The sequence below is a fragment of the Pantherophis guttatus genome, chromosome 2 (assembly GCF_059756535.1).
Source record: "Pantherophis guttatus breed Tessera chromosome 2, ASM5975653v1, whole genome shotgun sequence".
Taxonomy (NCBI): domain Eukaryota; kingdom Metazoa; phylum Chordata; class Lepidosauria; order Squamata; family Colubridae; genus Pantherophis; species Pantherophis guttatus.
Window position 1 is genome coordinate 261,387,808 of NC_142064.1, and position 18,006 is coordinate 261,405,813.

Genomic DNA, 18,006 nt, shown 5'->3' on the forward strand with positions numbered 1-18,006 from the left:
AAAGAAAGAAAGAAAGAAAGATACTTGTTACACATTATTAATGAATCAAGGAAGCAGGTTTTTTCCTTCTAATTTTAATGGGAACCCAGAGACTGGATACAACTGAGCCAGGAAGTCAGGATATACATCTAACAAATCTAACAAATCAGTAGGGAGGCAAACACCTTGGTTCCCTTCTGTAACAGAGTGTGTGAATGACCTTGGGAAAAATGGCTAGGGAACAATCAGAGAGGCAGAAGCCCCCAGTGTCTTAATGGTCAGTAAAAGGAACTTAGAAATGACCTGCCGTAATGCTTCAAGCAGTTAAAAGGGACATCCAGAAAGTTTTATATTTTCAGACTTGCAAAATTAATGTAACCTTACTATAAAATTGAATTAGCTCATCTTGTCATGTTTCCTGTCTGATTTATTTGGAACGACTAACTCATCAAACTTGTGAGTTCAGAGAAAAGGTGACACACTCACTGAAAGAGCAAGTCAGATCCTCAAACTGAAGTTTCTCCTGGCACCTGCTTGAGCAGAAAGTGGAAGTCATGGCAGGTGAAGTTTTGAGGAGCTTCATTTGGTGCATCTGTAGTAGCCATTTTTGAACACGTTATCTCCTAACCTTCATGCCTTTGCCACCATATGTATAGACTATATCAACGATGGCTAACCTTTTTGCCATTGCGTGCCAGAAGCGGGGGGAGGGGGCGCATGCACGTATGCCCACACCCATAATTCTATGTGCCCACCCCCGTGCATGCATGTGCGACCCCCCTCCCCCTCGCTCCTATCACAGGATGGCCCGGTAGGCCCGATAGGCCCATTTCTCTCTCTCCCCAGGCTCCAGAGCCTTTCTAGGAGCTTGGGGAGGGTGAAAATGGCCTTCCCCACCCCCCTGGAGGTCCTCCGGAGGCTGCAAATGGCCCGTTTGCTGACTTCCGGTCCCACCATCACGGAACTATATGGTAATGCCTACCTCATCTGGGTTTCTTGATGGACATTGCAGCTGGCAATGGAGAACAATGGAGAACAATGGTTCAATGAGCATTTCTGGTCTTGATAGAAAAGTCCTTTGGTGATAAAGGTAAAGGTAAAGGTTCCCTTTACATATGTGCTAGTTGTTCCTGACTCTAGGGGGTATTGCTCATCTCCGTTTCAAAGTCAAAGAGCCAGTGCTGTCTGAAGATGTCTCCGTGGTCATGTGGCCGGCATGACTAAATGCCAAAGGTGCACAGAACGCTGTTACCTTCCCACCAAAGGTGGTCCCTATTTTTCTACTTGCATTTTTTACATGCTTTCGAACTGCTAGGTTGGCAGAAGCTGAGGCAAGTAACGAGAACTCACCCCGTTACACGGCACTAGGGATTCGAACCACTGAACTGCTGACCTTCTGATCGAAAAGCTCAGCACCTTAGCCACTTGGGAACTTTTTAAGAAAACCTTTTAAAAAAAGAGCTTGGGAACCTTTTTAAAAAACTTTTTAAAAGCATTTTTTACTACTGGTTCTCCGGAACTCCGGAACACGATCGTCGGAATCAATTTTTTACTTTTTTTAAAGCATTCCAAAGAACCGGTAGTAAAAAAAATGCTTTAAAAAAGTTTTAAAAAATGTTCCCAAGCTTGCATGCCACAGCTGTGATCATCGGAACTTTATTTTTACCTTTTAAAAGCATTTTTTACTACCGGTTAGTAGTAAGTTTTACTACTTAAAAAGTAAAAAAAAAAAAAAAAGTTCTGAAGTTCAGCTGAGAGGCAAGCGATTGTTGGAACTTTTTTTTTTTACTTTTTAAGTATTTTTTACTACCTGTTCTCCGGAACTGGTAGTAAAAAATACTTTAAAAAGTAAAAAAAATAAAGTTCTGACAATCGCACGTCACTCAGCTGATCTTCGGAACTGGTTTTTAATTTTTTTTTATTTTTGGTTCGGGCAAACTGACCCGAATCAGTAGCATTTCACCCCGAGATGAGAAGGAATACCCTAAATTGTTGTCACAAGTGCACTCCAACACACTGTTTTGCTCACAGTCGGGAGAACTTGCATAGGACATTGAGGAAGGGCGATGGAATCTTTGAAGTGTGTTGCAGCATTTAGAACAGAACATAGCAGAATAGAACAGAATTCTTTATTTGGCCAAGTGTGATTAGACACACAAAGAATTTGTCTCTGGTGCAGAAGCTCTCAGTGTACATGCAAAGCAACAGTGTAATCATCATCATTGTCATCATCATCACCATCCCGATAAGTGGGTAGTAAAGAAGATAAGAAGGATAATAATATTACTAAAGCCATACAACATGGGTAAATAGACATCAGGTAGTATATTGGACCACTATTGTTTGTATGCAAAGTCCAATGAGCCCAGAAGAAATCTTACAAAACAAAAGAGTTTCATTTCATTTTTATTTATCTTTTAGAAAACTTTATATTCCTTTGTGGTGATCTCATTCTACATATCTTGAGAAGAAGAGATTTTTTTAAAAAAACAGATTGGGTATTATAATGGAAGTATCAAGCAGATAGAACAGGCTTCAGTACTGTTCTATAGTAGTACTTCAGTACTTCAATACAGGTGTCCCCAACCCCCACCGGAAACTGGGCTTCGCAAACAAGCAAAGCCCCATCTGTAGGATGTAAGCAGCATGTGAAACCACAGCCCCTCCAGTCTGCGGAAAAACCTCTCTCCATGTTACTGGTCCCAGGTACCCAAAAGGTTGGGATCGATCTAAATATTTATTTTGAGGAGCAGACATAACCATTTAAAATGATAAAAACTACCTTTTTACATTTAAAATCACATTTTAAAAGTGGAGTACACTTAAAATTACATTTCTGTTTGGGTTTTCAGAATGAGCTGCTCCTTTCTATTCAAATCAGGTCGAAAAAGGATAATGTAGCACTTGGGGAAAAAGATGCAGCCCAGCAGTCCAGCACTGGAGGCCAAGATGGAGAAGACCTGCACGGCCACCATGTACTTGCCCTTGGTACTCAGGTAGGTGGGCACAAAGGAGATCCAAACGCTACAAAAAACCAGCATGCTGAAGGTGATCAGCTTGGCTTCATTAAAGGCCCCAGGCAGACTTCGGGCTGCAAAAGCTACGGTGAAGCAGATGGCTGCAAGGAAGCCCATGTAGCAGAGAGCTGTGTAGAACATGGCAACAGAGCCTTCGTTGCACTGCAGAACAATCTCTCCTGCCTGGGAAGTCATATCTGAGTCTGGGAATGGGGGAGAGGTACCTAACCAGATAGCGCTGATTGTAACTTGGACAAAAGAGCAACAAAGGACAATGGAGTTACCCAAAGGCTTCCCCAGCCATTTCCTCACATTAGTCCCTGGCTTGGTGGCTAGGAAGGCCAGCACCACCATGATGGTTTTGGCCAAGAGAGAAGAGACAGCCACGGAGAAAATGATGCTGAAGGCTGCTTGTCGAAGAAGGCAGGTGACTCTACTTGGCTGGCCAATGAAGAAGAAGGAAGACATGAAGGACAGCAGGAGGGCAATGAGGAGTAGGTAGGACAAGTCCCGGTTGTTGGCTTTGACTACTGGAGTTTCCAGGTGCTTAATGAATATGCTTAACACAAAGCCGGTGCTCAAAGAGAAAAGTAAAGCAAAGGAAGTAAGGATGATCCCCAAATCTTCTGAGTAGGATAGGAAGGTTATCACCTTAGGAACACACTGATCCCGCTCTTTGTTGGGTTGCCGGTCCTTGGGACATCTCACACAATGTTTGGCATCTGCAAAGAACAAACGCAACACTCATGTACTTCAATACCGGAGAATTTTATTGCATGATTGGGAAATGGTAAATTTAGAAGACAATCTATTGGATTTTGTTCCCAGTCACAGACCACAAGTCATTCTTAGTAACCTTGCCAGCATATGGGTACTCCTTGACTTATGACCACAACTGACCCCCAAATTTCTGTTGTTATGTGAGACATTTGTTAAGTGAGTTTTGCCCTATTTTAATCACCTGTCTTGCCACAGTTGTTAAATGAATCACTGCACTTGTTAAGTGAATCTAAGTTCCCCGTTGCTTATCAGAAGGTCACAAAAGATGATCACTTGATCCCGGGACACTGCAACTCAGGGGTGAAATGCTCCCGGTTCGGACCGGATCGCCCGATCCGGTAGCAATGGAGGCAGGTGGTTCAGAGAACCGGTAGCAAAAATCCCTGCCCTCCCCCTCATTGCTCAGCTGAGCCACGCAATCATCAGAGGCTTTTTTTTTTATTTTTAAAAGCATTTATTCTACAACCTCTTTGGCTGAAAAAAAAGCTTTTAAAAGTAAAAAAAAAAAAGCCTCTGATGATCATACGGCTCAGCTGGGATCATCAGAGGCTTTTAAAAGCATTTTTTTCTACAACCTCTTCTGCCAAAGAGGTTATAGAAAAAATGTTTTTAAAAGGAAAAAAAAACCTCTGCCGATCAGGCAAGTCAGCTGGGATAATCAGAGGCATTTTTTTTACAAACTCTTCACCCGAAGAGGTTGTAGAAAAAATGGTTTTAAAAGTAAAAAAAAAAAAAGTTGGCCACGCCCACTCAGTCATATTAACCCCCCCACCAAGCCATGCCCACAGAACCGGTAGTAACAAATTTTACATTTCACCATTGCTGCAACTGTCATAAATATGAGTCAGTTGCCAAGCCTCTGTATTTTGATCAAGTAACTGTGGGGATACTGCAAAGGTCATAAGTGTGAAAAGTGGTCATAAGTCACTTTTTTTCAGTGCTGTTGTAACTTTGAATGATCACTAAACGAACTGCTGTAAGTCGAGGACTACCTGTGGCAGTGCTATTCAGAATAAGACAATTTTGAAAAATATCAGAAAGCCCATTTTGATGCTCAAAGATCACCGATGTGTCCTCTAAGTGAAACCTTTCATTATGAAAAGAAAGACTCCTTTGTTTCCTCGTTGCAAGTGCTGTACTCTGCATGCAACCATCTCTTTTGACTTTCAAAAAGATCCTGCGAGGTAGCAAGAAAAGAGCGGTTTCTGCAAAGGGCTAGAAAAAGTCCAAAAAGTCAACATGGTGGGCATAATCATCTTCAATTTGATTCCCCTGAGGCAATGTTTGGGGTGGAGATTCTGGGATTTGAGGTCCATACATTTTAAAGCTTCCAAGATTGACAAATACTGCCCTGAGGTTAGCCCTGGAAGAAAAATTGACTGTCCTGTGTAAAATTAGCTCAAATCGCATTAATATGCTATCGATTTATCCACCATATCAATTTATTCTACAGGTCTAGGACAACTTGTGCAGCCAACTTGTTCCAGGACAACTCGTCACAGCCAAATCGCCATTTGACACGTCATCATGGAACAAGAGTTACATTAACTGGATGGTGGGGAATGGAAGGATTTATACTCCTTGCAGACAGCTGGTCATTTTATTTATTCATTTATTTATTAGTTCAATTTATATGCCGCCCTTCTCCGAAGACTCAGGGCGGCTTACAATGCACTTATAACAATAGCCTTCATTCTTTTGTATATACTTGCTTATTAGGGCTTTTGGCCCCCCATAAGCGGTGTTTCTACAAAGTCAGCTTATTGCCCCCACAATCCGGGTCCTCAATTTACCTACCTCGGAAGGATGGAAGGCTGAGTCAACCTTGAGCCTGGTCAGATTTGAACTCGCATTAATTGCAGGCAGCTGGCAGCTAAGTACTACATAACAGCACTTAGTCCGCTGCACCACCAAGGCTCTTGCATTTGCATTTTTTATCGAGTTGTCACCTGGAGGTTTATCTGTGTCATCAGGGTCATGTGAGTGGTATAAGTGGGTGTGGAGTCTTCTTCTCCACTCAGATACTGATGACACAGATAAACCTGCAGGTGACCTTAACGACTTGCTAAAAGAATGCAAATGACCAGCTGTCCACAAGGAGTATAAATCCTTCCATTCCTCACCATCCAGTCAGAGCTGAAGAAGCTTCTTGGATGAGAAATGAAACGTCTTCAAAGAAAAACCAGAAAGTCCAGTTGCCTCTTGAAAAAGAACCTTTGGCACAACCATGACCTGGATGACTGAGAATCTTCACAGACAAGAGTTACACCAATATCAAAGAAATGGTGGAATAGAATAATTAAAGGAAGGATGCAAAAAGGGGGACAAAATAAAATGTGAATGACAAAAATGAAAATATTTTTTTTTAATAGGAAATAGGTGGCATTTGCCACCAGCAAGATCGGCCAAGATGTATCCCAATTTATTACCTAATTGTTGGAGATGCAACCATAAATCCAGAACATTCTACCACATATGGTGGACATGCCCCATCACAAGGAAGTATTGGTGTCTAATTCAAAAATGGTTGGAAGAAATTACAAAGCAAAAAATAGATTTGAAACCTGAATTGTTTTTATTAGGAATACTGGACTCGAAAATGAACAAAAACCTTCAATACATTATATTGCACATACTTACCGCAGCAAGAATCACATTCGCAAAAAATTGGAAACAAAAAAATGTACCCTCAGACGAAACAGTAATTAGGAAAATTCTAGAATGTGCAGAGATGGATAAAATGACTATGGAATTGAAAGAGAGAGAGGATTCGGAATATTATGAAATATGGAATAAAATGTACAGTTGGCTCGAAAATAGAAATCAGAAAAGAAATGTTTAACTTAATATTGATGAAACTTAAAGTAACTGAACAACATTAAATAAAGAGCTGTAAATAGAAACGAATATAAATGTGTAGATAAGAACAATGAATATTATAATGTGTGTATATATATATATATGTTGGAGTAATGCGATTATTCTACTATTGAGTAGTAAACAGAAATGATAGAGAACTACAAAAGCAAAATATGTAAGTCAATACGAAATGCTGTAAAAATAACCATTAATGTTATGTAATGCTCAATACATTATGTCTTAACATGTTTTGTTTTTCTTTATGTATGATTCAGGGGTGGGTTCTACTTACCTTTATCACTGGTTCGTAACGGGATCGCGCACGCGCCTTGCTTCTGCACATGTGCAGAAGCTTCTGCACGTGTGCAGATCGCTGATGATGACATCCAGGGCGGTGGGCGGGGCCTCCCGCCGGTTTTACTTCCGGTTCTTGCGAACCGGTCTGAACCAGGGGCAACCACCACTGGTGTGATTGTTTTTTGTGTTGTTTTTAAAGACAAACTGTTTAATAAAAATTATTTAAAAAAAAAAAAAAGAAAATATTTTTAAAAAAATATTTGAATTTTTGAATTGTTCCCTAGTGAGTTGGCCGCTGTGAGTTGGCTGTGGAGAGTTAGCTGCACCAAGTTGGCTGCACCAAGTTGTCCCATTCTAATATTCTACATTTCAAAACCCTGCCAACAGTGGCTATGGGGATTCCCAGTCATCCAGATCATGGTTGTCCCAAACAGTGGGTTTTCTAGAGATCATTTCTTTTGGAAAATTAAATTGTTTGAAATATATACCTCTAGAGATTTTAATAAGTTATTAATTTTTAATTGAAACAGTTTTTACTGGTTTTGGTTTTATATTTTTAACTGAATTAGGCCACAGACTTGTGATTATGAAATTAAATAAAAATGCAGGATAGAGATAAAATAAATTGAAATGGTAGAATTAATTGTGGCTATTCAAAACTAGGGAAGGGATGCAGTGGCTTAGTGGCTAAGACACTGAGCTTGTTGATCAGAAGTTCGGCAGTTCAGTGATTTAAATCCCTAGTGCCGCGTAATGGGGTGAGCTCCCGTTACTTGTCCCAACTTCTGCCAACCTAGCAGTTCGAAAGCACATAAAAAAAATGCAAGTAGAAAAATAGGGACCACTTTGGTGGGAAGGTAACAGCGCTCCGTGCGCCTTTGGCATTTAGTCATGCTGGCCATATGACCACGGAGATGTCTTTGGACAGCACTAGCTCTTTGGCTTTGAAACGGAAATGAGCACCGCCCCCTAGAGTCAGGAACAACTAGCACATATGTGCAGGGGAACCTTTACCTTTTATTCAAAACTAGTAAGACATGGACAGCTTTTATCTCTGGAATCACCCACCTTCCTGAGTGGAGATGGTCCCTTCTGCACAAGGAATACAACTATAGCAGCAAACTGGCTTATCTTCATCTATCAGCTTGACAAACCCAAGCAGGCAGCTATCCACACACCGAGACCTTGGCAGGGGCTAAAGATAAAGAAAAGGAACATTCAATGCAAGAGCTGGAGCTGATGTTCCTGTGAAATTAGCCCCTAGTGAAACTGCTGGCCCAAATTTTAACTTGCTGAATCTAATCAGAAGAACTGAAACAGCTGCAAGTGAAGAAAGCAAAAAGATTGTGTTTAAATGCCAATCATTCTCTTGTGTCACAGAATGCTTGCTAAATGATGCTTTTTGATCCTGGTTTGCCCTCTGATTAAATTGACTCACATCTTTTTTGAAGCCAGCTAAGCTGGTAGCCGGCACCATATCTTCTGGGAGCAAAGTCCAAAGTTTAATTGCATGCTATGTGGGGAAAAAATGCTTCCTTTTATCTATTCTGATTCTTTCAGAGGTGCATTTCAGCAGGTTCTGACCAGTTCTGGAGAACTAGTAGCGGAAATTTTGAGTAGTTCGGAGAATAATACCGATAACCTCCCACCGGCCAATACGCTCCCACAGAGAGGGTCTCCTCAGGGTGCCGTCAGTCAAGCAATGTCGACTGGCAACCCCCAGGGAGAGAGCCTTCTCTGTGGGGGCACCCGCCCTCTGGAACGAGCTATCACCAGGGATACGACTGATCCCGGACCTCCGCACTTTCCGCCGGGCGCTGAAGACTTTCTTATTTCAGCAAGCCGGGCTGGCTTAAAAAATTTTAAAGGGTTAATTTTATGGGTAAGGGGTTTTAAATTGGGGAAGCCAAATTGATTTAATTATTTTTTTAAACTATTTTAATTTTCATATTGTATGTATTTTAATCTTGGCTGTTCATCGCCTTGAGTCCTTCGGGAGAAGGGCGGTATAAAAATTAAATAAATAAATAAATAAATAAATAAATAAATAAATAAATAAATAAATAAATAAATAAAATAAACTGGTAAATACCACCTCTGACTGGCCTCACCCCCATCTATTCTCTGCCTCCTGAGTCCCAGCTGATCAGGAGGAAAAGGGGATTTTGCAGTAACCTTCCCCTCGACTGGGGAGGGAATGGAGATTTTACAGTATCCTTCCCCTGCCATGCCCACCAAGCCATGCCATGCCCACCAAGCCATGCCATGCCCACCAAGCCATGCCATGCCCACCAAGCCACGCCCACAGAACCGGTAGTAAAAAAATTTGAATCCTACCACTGGATTCTTTCAGGATTCAATGTCATTAGATGGTCTTTGGTTTTTGTGCTTTGGGTTGGGAAAAATAACTTTTCTTTGTCCATTTTATCGACACCATACATAATTTTGTAAACTCAGTAATGTCCCCTTTTTTACACCACATTTCTATGCAAAAAACACCCCCAAACCCTCCGAGTGTGGCAATCTTTCCTCATAGGGAAGCTATTCCAGCCCCATGATCACCTTAGCTTTTCTCCTCTGAATCTTGTTCTAATTCTATTGTATCATTTTTGAAGTGCGGAGACCCAGAATAGCACATAATATTGAATGGAATGGAACGGAACGGAATGGAATGGAATAGTTTATTTGGTCAAGTTTGGGGATTTGTCTCTGGGGCAGAAGGTCTCAGTGTACATGCAAAGCAACAGAGTAATAATATTCAATAATGACAAGAAGAGGGGTTAGTAGAGAAGATGAGAAGGATAATAATAATAGTACAGTCACACTACATGGGTAAATACACATAGATATTAGAAAAGAATGGGGAGAATTAGGTATTTAGCCCAGTGATAGCACAAGGGAAAATACTGTCCCTGTGTCTAGTTACCTTGTTTTTCGGAGTATAAGACACACTCCCTCCCTCTAAAAGAGGGTGAAAATTTGGGTGCGTCTTATACACCAAATGTAGCCAAAAACATGAGGTACGGAGGAGGCGATGGTCTATGGTAATCCCTGCAGCCTGGAACAGCTGATTGGGGGTATTCCTGGAGGCCGATCCACCCGCCAATCAGCTCCTCATGCTGAATCAGGCTGCAATAATGTGCTGAAGCTGACCTGGCTGTTTGCTATTTGCTGCAAGGACTTCTCAGAGTTTGCAGAGTTTGCAGCAGCAAGCAAAACACAAGCAGAGGAGTTTCAGTTTTAGTGTCAGAGATCACCACAGCATGCAGCTTTAGAACATGCCTAGGCTCCTTGCTGTCTCCTTCCTTGTTGCTCACACAGCAAATACTGTTTCAGTTTCCAAACAGTCTCACACACTGACAGGACACTAGCCAGATGAATACCGATTAATGCTGGTAGGCAGAGGCAGATTTTTTTTTCTTATTTTCCTCCCCCAAAACTAAGGTATACTTATACTCCTGAGCATCTTATACTCCGAAAAATATAGTATTTTGGCCTGCAGTGCCTTATAGTGCTGTCCTGAGAGGAGGAGTTGAAACAGTTTTATGTCCAGGATATGAGGGATCTGAGTTGTACAATATTCCTGTTCTGGACTCAGAAAAAAACATTAAGTAACCTCACCAAACATGGGTCTTTTGGGGTCTTCCTGATCTTGGAAACTTGATGCTGATAACAGACCTAAATGAAGTTTGGCCAGAGTCTTTCAGATCAGCAACTTTTAACTGATCCCTCCATGTCCTGTTCTAAGGCACACAATAAATTCTTTGGGGCATGACTACATGGCAAAGAACCAGGTAGAACATAAGGAAAAGGATAATTTTTTATCCTGTAGCATCCTTCTGTCAGACAAGTGAGAAACTCGGTTGAGAACACACCTCAGATATTAGGAAATGCTTACAAAATGTGGGATATGAAAGAAATTAACTTCCCCACCTTGTTGACCTGCATGGACCTCATGATTGCCTTCTGGTCCATTGTGAGCCTAAATTTGGCTTCTGAGCATCCTTCTCTTTCCAAACTCCCAATGTTCACTTTGATAACAGATCCATTGCGAAGCTTCACCCAGTACATGATGTCAAAGTCAGCTGCCAGGTCCCCTTTCTCATCCAAATAGACTCCCTCCATAGAATTATTGTAATACTGGGCGATGGTCAGGAAAGGGTGAAGCTGGAAAGGAGAAGCAAAATGAAAGAATTGAAGAATATAGAAAAGCACGACGGAGATCTAAATTTTCCCAACTGCACAGATGTTCTTCCTGTAATTCAAAGCTGAGTTGAAGAGCTGAAGGCCATTCCTTGGAGTGAGCTCCATCCATCTTCCAATGGGCACCAAACAAAGTGGAGAGCAACATGAAAATAATAGATTGAACATTCCAAACGCTCTCCAAATTTTCCAAATTAACCATCCAGATATCTGGCAAAAGGATAAATCATACACAGCACTGACAGGAGAATTAAGTGTTGTACCTTATGATTCTTGACGAACGTATCTTTTCTTTTATGTACACCGAGAGCATATGCACCAAGACAAATTCCTTGTGTGTCCAATCACACTTGGCCAATAAAAATTCTATTCTATTCTATTCTATTCTATTCTATTCTATTCTATTCTATTCTATTCTATTCTATTCTATGAACTCTGGGCTGTATCTTCTGAGTCAGGCTAGAGAGAGAAAGAGTTCTTCAAAAGGGAATTCACTAAAGCAACTGTTTGTGTCTCATCATTTCATTTGACGTTTTCTGAGAGATTAAGTAATTTATATTCATTCGTGTACACGGTGTGGAAGATGTTCAAAGTGGCTCTGAGCAGAATATAGTATAATTCCCCATCTTCATAAAGAGAAACAAAAAAAAATTAAATGTAAGAATTGGTTTATGTGAAATGTTAAGTCACAAAACCCCCAGAAATGCATGTTCTGAGGTAGGGTACAAAAAGATTTATCCAGATGGGGTTTATTAAAGAATATGCCTCAGACTGGCCATTACTTAAACCTCTGAATAGAAACAATCTTTGATTTCATTGGTTTAGAAAGGTGTAGTCTTATTCAGGGGTGAAATCTAAAATTTGTTACTACCAATTCTGTGGGCGTGGCTTGGTGGGGGGGTAATGTAACTGGGTGGGCATGGCCAACTTTTTTTTTTTTAACTTTTAAAAGCATTTTTTCTACAACCTTAAGAGGTTGCAGAAAAAAATGCTTTTAGAAGCATCTGATGATCAGGCAACTCAGCTGGGATTGTTAGAGGCTTTTAAAGGCATTTTTTTTTCTACAACCTCTTCAGCTGAAGAGGTTGTAGAAAAAATGCTTTTAAAAGCCTCTGACGATCCCAGCTGAGCCACACGATCATCAGAGGCTTTTTTTTTTACTTTTAAAAGCATTTTTTCGGCCGAAGAGGTTGTAGAAAAAATGCTTTTAAAAATAAAAAAAACAGCCTCTGATGATCGCACGGCTCAGCTGGCCATGGAGGGGTGGGGCAGGGATTTTTGCTACCGATTCTCTGAACTACCTGCCACCATCGCTATCGGATCAGGCGATCCGGTCCAAACCGGGAGCATTTCACCCCTGGTCTTATTACAGATTAAGTGTATTGAAGTACTGCATAGCCAGAATTGAGAATTAAGTGCCAAAATCCCTAAATTCTACTTTTCCCATTCTTGACTGTCCCTTACTGCCCACTCCACTGTAACCAATAAAGTCCATGCAAGATCTTTTCATAACTGTCAGTCCATGCACAGCTTGGTATGTGGCTCCCTCCTTCTTCCAGCCAGGATGACCTTGGGGCAGCATCTCAAGGTGGTGCAATCTCTACTTTTGATTCCCCAAGCATCCCTCTCCCTATCTCCCCTCTCCACAGTTCATGGCAGTCTGTCACCGCATAACAGCAAAGCACACACGAGCATAAGGTGGCAGCTGACAATATGATTGCGCCTCCCCATTTCATTTACATTCACTCATAAACTATATAAATTCTTGTATTAATTTGTTTGCAAGCTATAGAAGCTGTGCCAGTTGAAGGTGATTCTGAACACCACATAATCCCCTTCTCCATAAAGTCAGAAAAAAACAAAATTAAACCTATTTGTTTAAGCAAAATATCAATAAAAAGCCAAACATTACGGAGTGAGAGAGTGGATTCTCCCCTTCAGTAGAAATCTTTGTGATGGAAAAGGAAAGTACCTGCCATGGCTGTAGTCTTTGAACTCCAGATCTGTTTCCATTCTTCGTGGCCCTTCTCTGGGATTGGAGAGAATAGGCCGCATGTAAAGCATGAGCAATGGTCCAGATGGTGTGGTAAATGTGGTAGCCATCCAGGGACAGAATCCTTTCCCGTAGCTCAAGAGAGACATTCCGCCATTTTTCCCTTTCTTTGCATCTTATCCATCCTTTCAGAGATAGGGCATGCTTTGAATAGGAACATGAAAATACTAAACCTGCAAATTTCTCGGTAAAAGAGTTAAGTTTGAGGAAATAATCATATTTTATCTTTTGATTTGTCCGGCTAAAGAAGGAAATAATACTATGGGTGTACTTGAAAGATAAAGCACTATATGACAATGGCAAGGTGAGCTCCCAGAAAGCTGTTGTGATCCAAACTTTTCCCACAACAGGTTTCTCCACTTGGCTCAGAATGATTTGGGCATGTGCTATTCCATGTGAGAAGGTTAAGGCCTCGGCAAAGTAAAGAAAGACATTGACCTGACTCCATTTGTGGAAAAGTCCAGGGTGATAGTCATTACTCTTAAGATTCACTGAAATGGTTTGGGAGAAAATTACACAGATACCATTCTGGACTAGTATGGGTGTGAAGAGCCTCATGAATTTCTCTCCATTTTCGGTATCTGCAGCAAGGAGTCCAATCAACGTCCAGCCGAAATGTTGGAGTATTTTGACAATCCCTGGGTACTCGTGTGCTTCTTTGGGGAAGGTTGTGTAAAAAAAGGGGAATCGTTTTCTGTCACTCAAAACCTGGGAAGCAAAAGTGTAACTGACCTGAAAAGAAAGGGAAAATGTTAACATTTTCTCTCAGATCAAAAATATTATTTTATTTATTTTTTATTAATCATATTTCTATGCCGCCCACTCTCTGAGGACTCTGGGCGGCTTACAACGTTCGACAGTATACTAAGTAGCATATTGCCCCCAACAATCTGGGTCCTCATTTTACCCACCTCGGAAGGATGGAAGGCTGAGTCAACCTTGAGCCGGTGAGATTTGATCTGCTGATCTGCTGAACTAGCAGTCATCTGAAGTAGCTGCAGTACAGCACTCTAACCACTGTGCCACCTCAGCTCTAAAGTACTTATCAGTACTAAAGTATTGATTGCCCAAAATTCCGACTAAAGATCTTTGTCCTTATTATTAACTCAGCCATTGATCCTTCCAAGGTTGGTAAAATGAGGATCCAGATTGTTGGGGGCAATATGCTGACATTGTAAACTGCCCAGAGAGTGCTGTAAAGCACTATGGAGTGGTAGATGAACCTAAATTCTATTGTTATTTGTTCATCTATGGCAGTGGTGAAATCCAAATTTTTTTACTACTGGTTCTGTGGTTGTGGCTTGGTGGGTGTGGCAAGGGAAGGATACTGCAAAATCTCCATTTCCTCCCCACTCCTGGGGGAAGGATATTGCAAAATCTCCATTCCCACCCCACTCTGGAGCCACTCTGGAAGTGGTATTTGCTGGTTCTTCGAACTACTCAAAATTTCTGCTACTGGTTCTCCAGAACCTGTCAGAACCTGCTGGATTTCACCCCTGATCTGTGGCCATTTTGACATATGTTCCAAAGAAGACATGCAGAATATCCCCTTGCTCAGGCCCTGCAATTCTCCTCATGAGCCCTAATATTTTTCTTTTGCAAGTATCCAACAAGGGTCCACCAATTTGGTCAAGGGCCTTGGAACAAAAAGTTCATCTGGGCCATATCTAATTCAGATTTTTGAATCTTCTCCCCCAACTCTTGTTGCCTATCGTGGTCTTTAGGAACTTTATCCCCTTTCAAATGACCAAGCGATCATGCATACACAAATCTACCTGTGGGATCTTGAAGGTGTTCAGCATGGTTGATATCTGAATGGACATGTCTGAATCAGCTCCTTCAAGGACCGTCAGTGTGTTTCTCCATTTTCCACAGTTATAATTTGGAATATCTGCCTCTCCCTTCGAAAGCAGGTCCAACAAGATTTCTGAAGTCACCTTTGTATTAAAATAGTTGTCATGAATATTGTAGCCCAGAGTGATGTTGGGTAAGATTTGGGGATTCTGGTTAATCTCCTCAAGGGCAAAAAGGAAGGACAGGGCTTTCCAGTACATTGTGGAGCCTTTTCTGCAAATATAGGTGGATCAGATTTTCATCCTGCATTCAATCAGAATGACATATTTAATGAGAGCTTCTTTGATTCTAATATTAATAAGAAAACTTAAAACCACAGGATCTAATTTCTAACTTCTGCATGGGTTGATTTACAAATCAGATGCATTGCAGATACCAGTTTTTAAAATATAGATAGAACTGGAGAGTCTTCATAAAGAATTCAATTCTATGTCTTCTTTTCAGTCTAAAAGCACAGAACTGACAAAGGATTTTGTGGCTCCCTAAAAAGTTACAATTCTCTTCTTGCCTATTAGACTTATAGTCCATCGAAAACATTTAGGCATAATTTAGAAAAAAAATACTAAACATGAAACAGTCACAGTATTTGACATGGAATTGGGTTGGGAAATAGCTGACTTGCAATATCATATTGTATATCACAATGGGAAATTAATACATATTAGTTGACCTGATGCTACAGGTGAAGTTACTGGATGTTGTAACATTTTGGTTCCGCAATATAGAGGTAGATAGCCAACCACATTTTTTGTGTTTTATATGTGTGAAAGGGAAGGTTAGAGAGAGTGAGACAGAAAGAGAAAAACATTGGAGGGAGATAGTGTCAAGATTTGAACTTCCATATCTTATCTCAAATGCCCCTTTCATCCTTTTGAAAATTTCTCTCCTGCCTGGTTGATTTGAAGCTTCATCATAGTAACTGCATTAGACAGCTTGACTGTCTTTTTAATGAACATAGTCCTATTTTACTAGACTGTATAAAATCAGAAACACTTTGATTGCATCAAAGTTCTTCCTATAAATTATATTATTTGTTTCATCTGCTGTTACCCTGTTGAAATCTGATCACGGATTATAATAATATTAACACTAATATTATTTCAAAGTTTTGTAAGCTAACCTCCCTGCTCCATCTTCATCCTACATCCTTTTTTTATCTTGTTTCTGTGGGTTTAAGTCGCTTAGAGGTTTTGAATTTCAGAGTAAGGAGGTTGATTTCCCAGCCCATACATAAGTCTGAACATTTATATTGCATTTTACAGTCTTGAGTATATTATATATTTTTGTGATAATGTATTTACATGGTCTGTTATGTTGCTCTTCAATAAAAACACTTTATCTTAAGCCTATTATAATGATGCAACCTATATGGGGAACAAAAGAAAGAAAGAAAATGACAAATAAGGCTTCAGTAAAATATACTCCATACTAGCATTAGGACTAAATATGTCAGGTAACATGGAATATTTTGAATTGTTTCTTCCCAGGTTTCTTCCCACTTAGGCTGAATTGCCATTTATGAGATGAGCTCTCAATGGAGTCCACTCCTACATTTTTGTTGTTCACGTCTAACATTCCTACAGTCATACTTATGACTGTATGACTGTAACCTTGTTGCTGGTATCCTTATAATTTATATTGATATTGTTTCCTGATTGCTTATTTGTACCCTATGACTATCATTAAGTGTTGTACCTTATGATTCTTGATGAACGTATCTTTTCTTTTATGTATGCTGAGAGCATATGCACCAAGACAAATTCCGTGTGTGTCTAAACACACTTGGCCAATAAAGAATTCTATTCTATTCTATTCTTCCGTGACAATCTCACAGCACAATCACTCTCACAAAAGAAATGGAGAGGCTTGTACCTTTCTCCCACTCAGGGTGACTTACTCATAAAGTTTAGCAGAAGGAGCCCTGTTGAACTTGTAAAACAGAAACTTTGCCGTTGTAGCAGAAGTGATCCCGCTGATGAGATGGTCTCCTGGTCTGTAGAAATTCAGTGGCTGTACTTCATCTGGTTCCAAATGCAAAGGGCACTTAGCCTTCAGCACCCCACAAGTTAGATGGGGCAAGAGGAGAAAAAGAATCAGTACGACCATAGTTGATATGTGGAGCACAGCCACTTGTTTTTATCCAATATGTCTCAGAATAACGAAGGGCTAATTCGAAGGAGACAAAAACAAATTCTCACACCACACAGCCACTTGAGCCATGTAGCAAAGAAGGCATTTAAACACTGAAACTGACTAATACAAGCTATCTCTTCATATTGTTCTTAAGTCTATTGTTTATACTGAAGGCAATCATTGGGGGAAAGGTCTGGAGAATCAGCAAGAAGGCAACCAGGATATAACTAATTACAAGGGGAAGGATCACCTCTGCAATGTATAGAACTTTGGGTGATCTCATGGGATAAGACACAGGTGGAGAAATTGCTGATGCAATTCTTGCCACTACCAACTTTTTCAGTGGCCATCTTATTAAGAGTGGGGGGGGGGGAATCCAGAGAATCTTTAACAAGATGCAACAATAGGGTGACCTTTCTTTTACTAGTGGGTTGCAGGAAACCTTCCAGAGATACAGCAAAAAAAAGGATTAAAAGATGGCGGACTTCATTCATTCATTCATTTACAGCCTTTCTTGCCACAGTTGATAAGTGAATGATTGTAGTTGTTAAGTTGGTTAACACAATTGTTAAGTGGATCTGGCTTCCCCATTGACTGCTGGTCTCAAAAAGCTGATCACATGACCCCAGGACACTGCAATTGTTATAAATATGAACCAGTTGTCAAGCATCCAAATTTTGATCATGTGAGCAAGGGGATTCTGTAACAGTCATAAGTATGGACAACAGTCATATGTCACTTTTTTCAATGCCATTGTAACTTTGAACAGTCACTAAATGAAGTATTGTAAGTTGAGGACTACCTGTATAGAATTTTCCCAGGTATCAATGT

The 18,006-nt window shown here is 40.5% G+C and overlaps 1 protein-coding gene across 1 annotated transcript; it reads right to left on the reverse strand.

Moving 5' to 3' along the window:
- Nucleotides 1-2,367: 2,367 nt before the first annotated feature.
- LOC148115724 (vomeronasal type-2 receptor 26-like) lies at nucleotides 2,368-3,842 on the reverse strand. The gene is made up of 2 exons (XM_087885228.1): nucleotides 3,833-3,842; nucleotides 2,368-3,718 (listed from the first exon to the last, which is right to left on the reverse strand). The coding sequence occupies exons 1-2, from the start codon at nucleotides 3,840-3,842 to the stop codon at nucleotides 2,808-2,810; spliced, it is 921 nt and encodes a 306-aa protein (XP_087741354.1). The 3' UTR covers nucleotides 2,368-2,807.
- Between the last annotated feature and the right edge of the window lie 14,164 nt (nucleotides 3,843-18,006).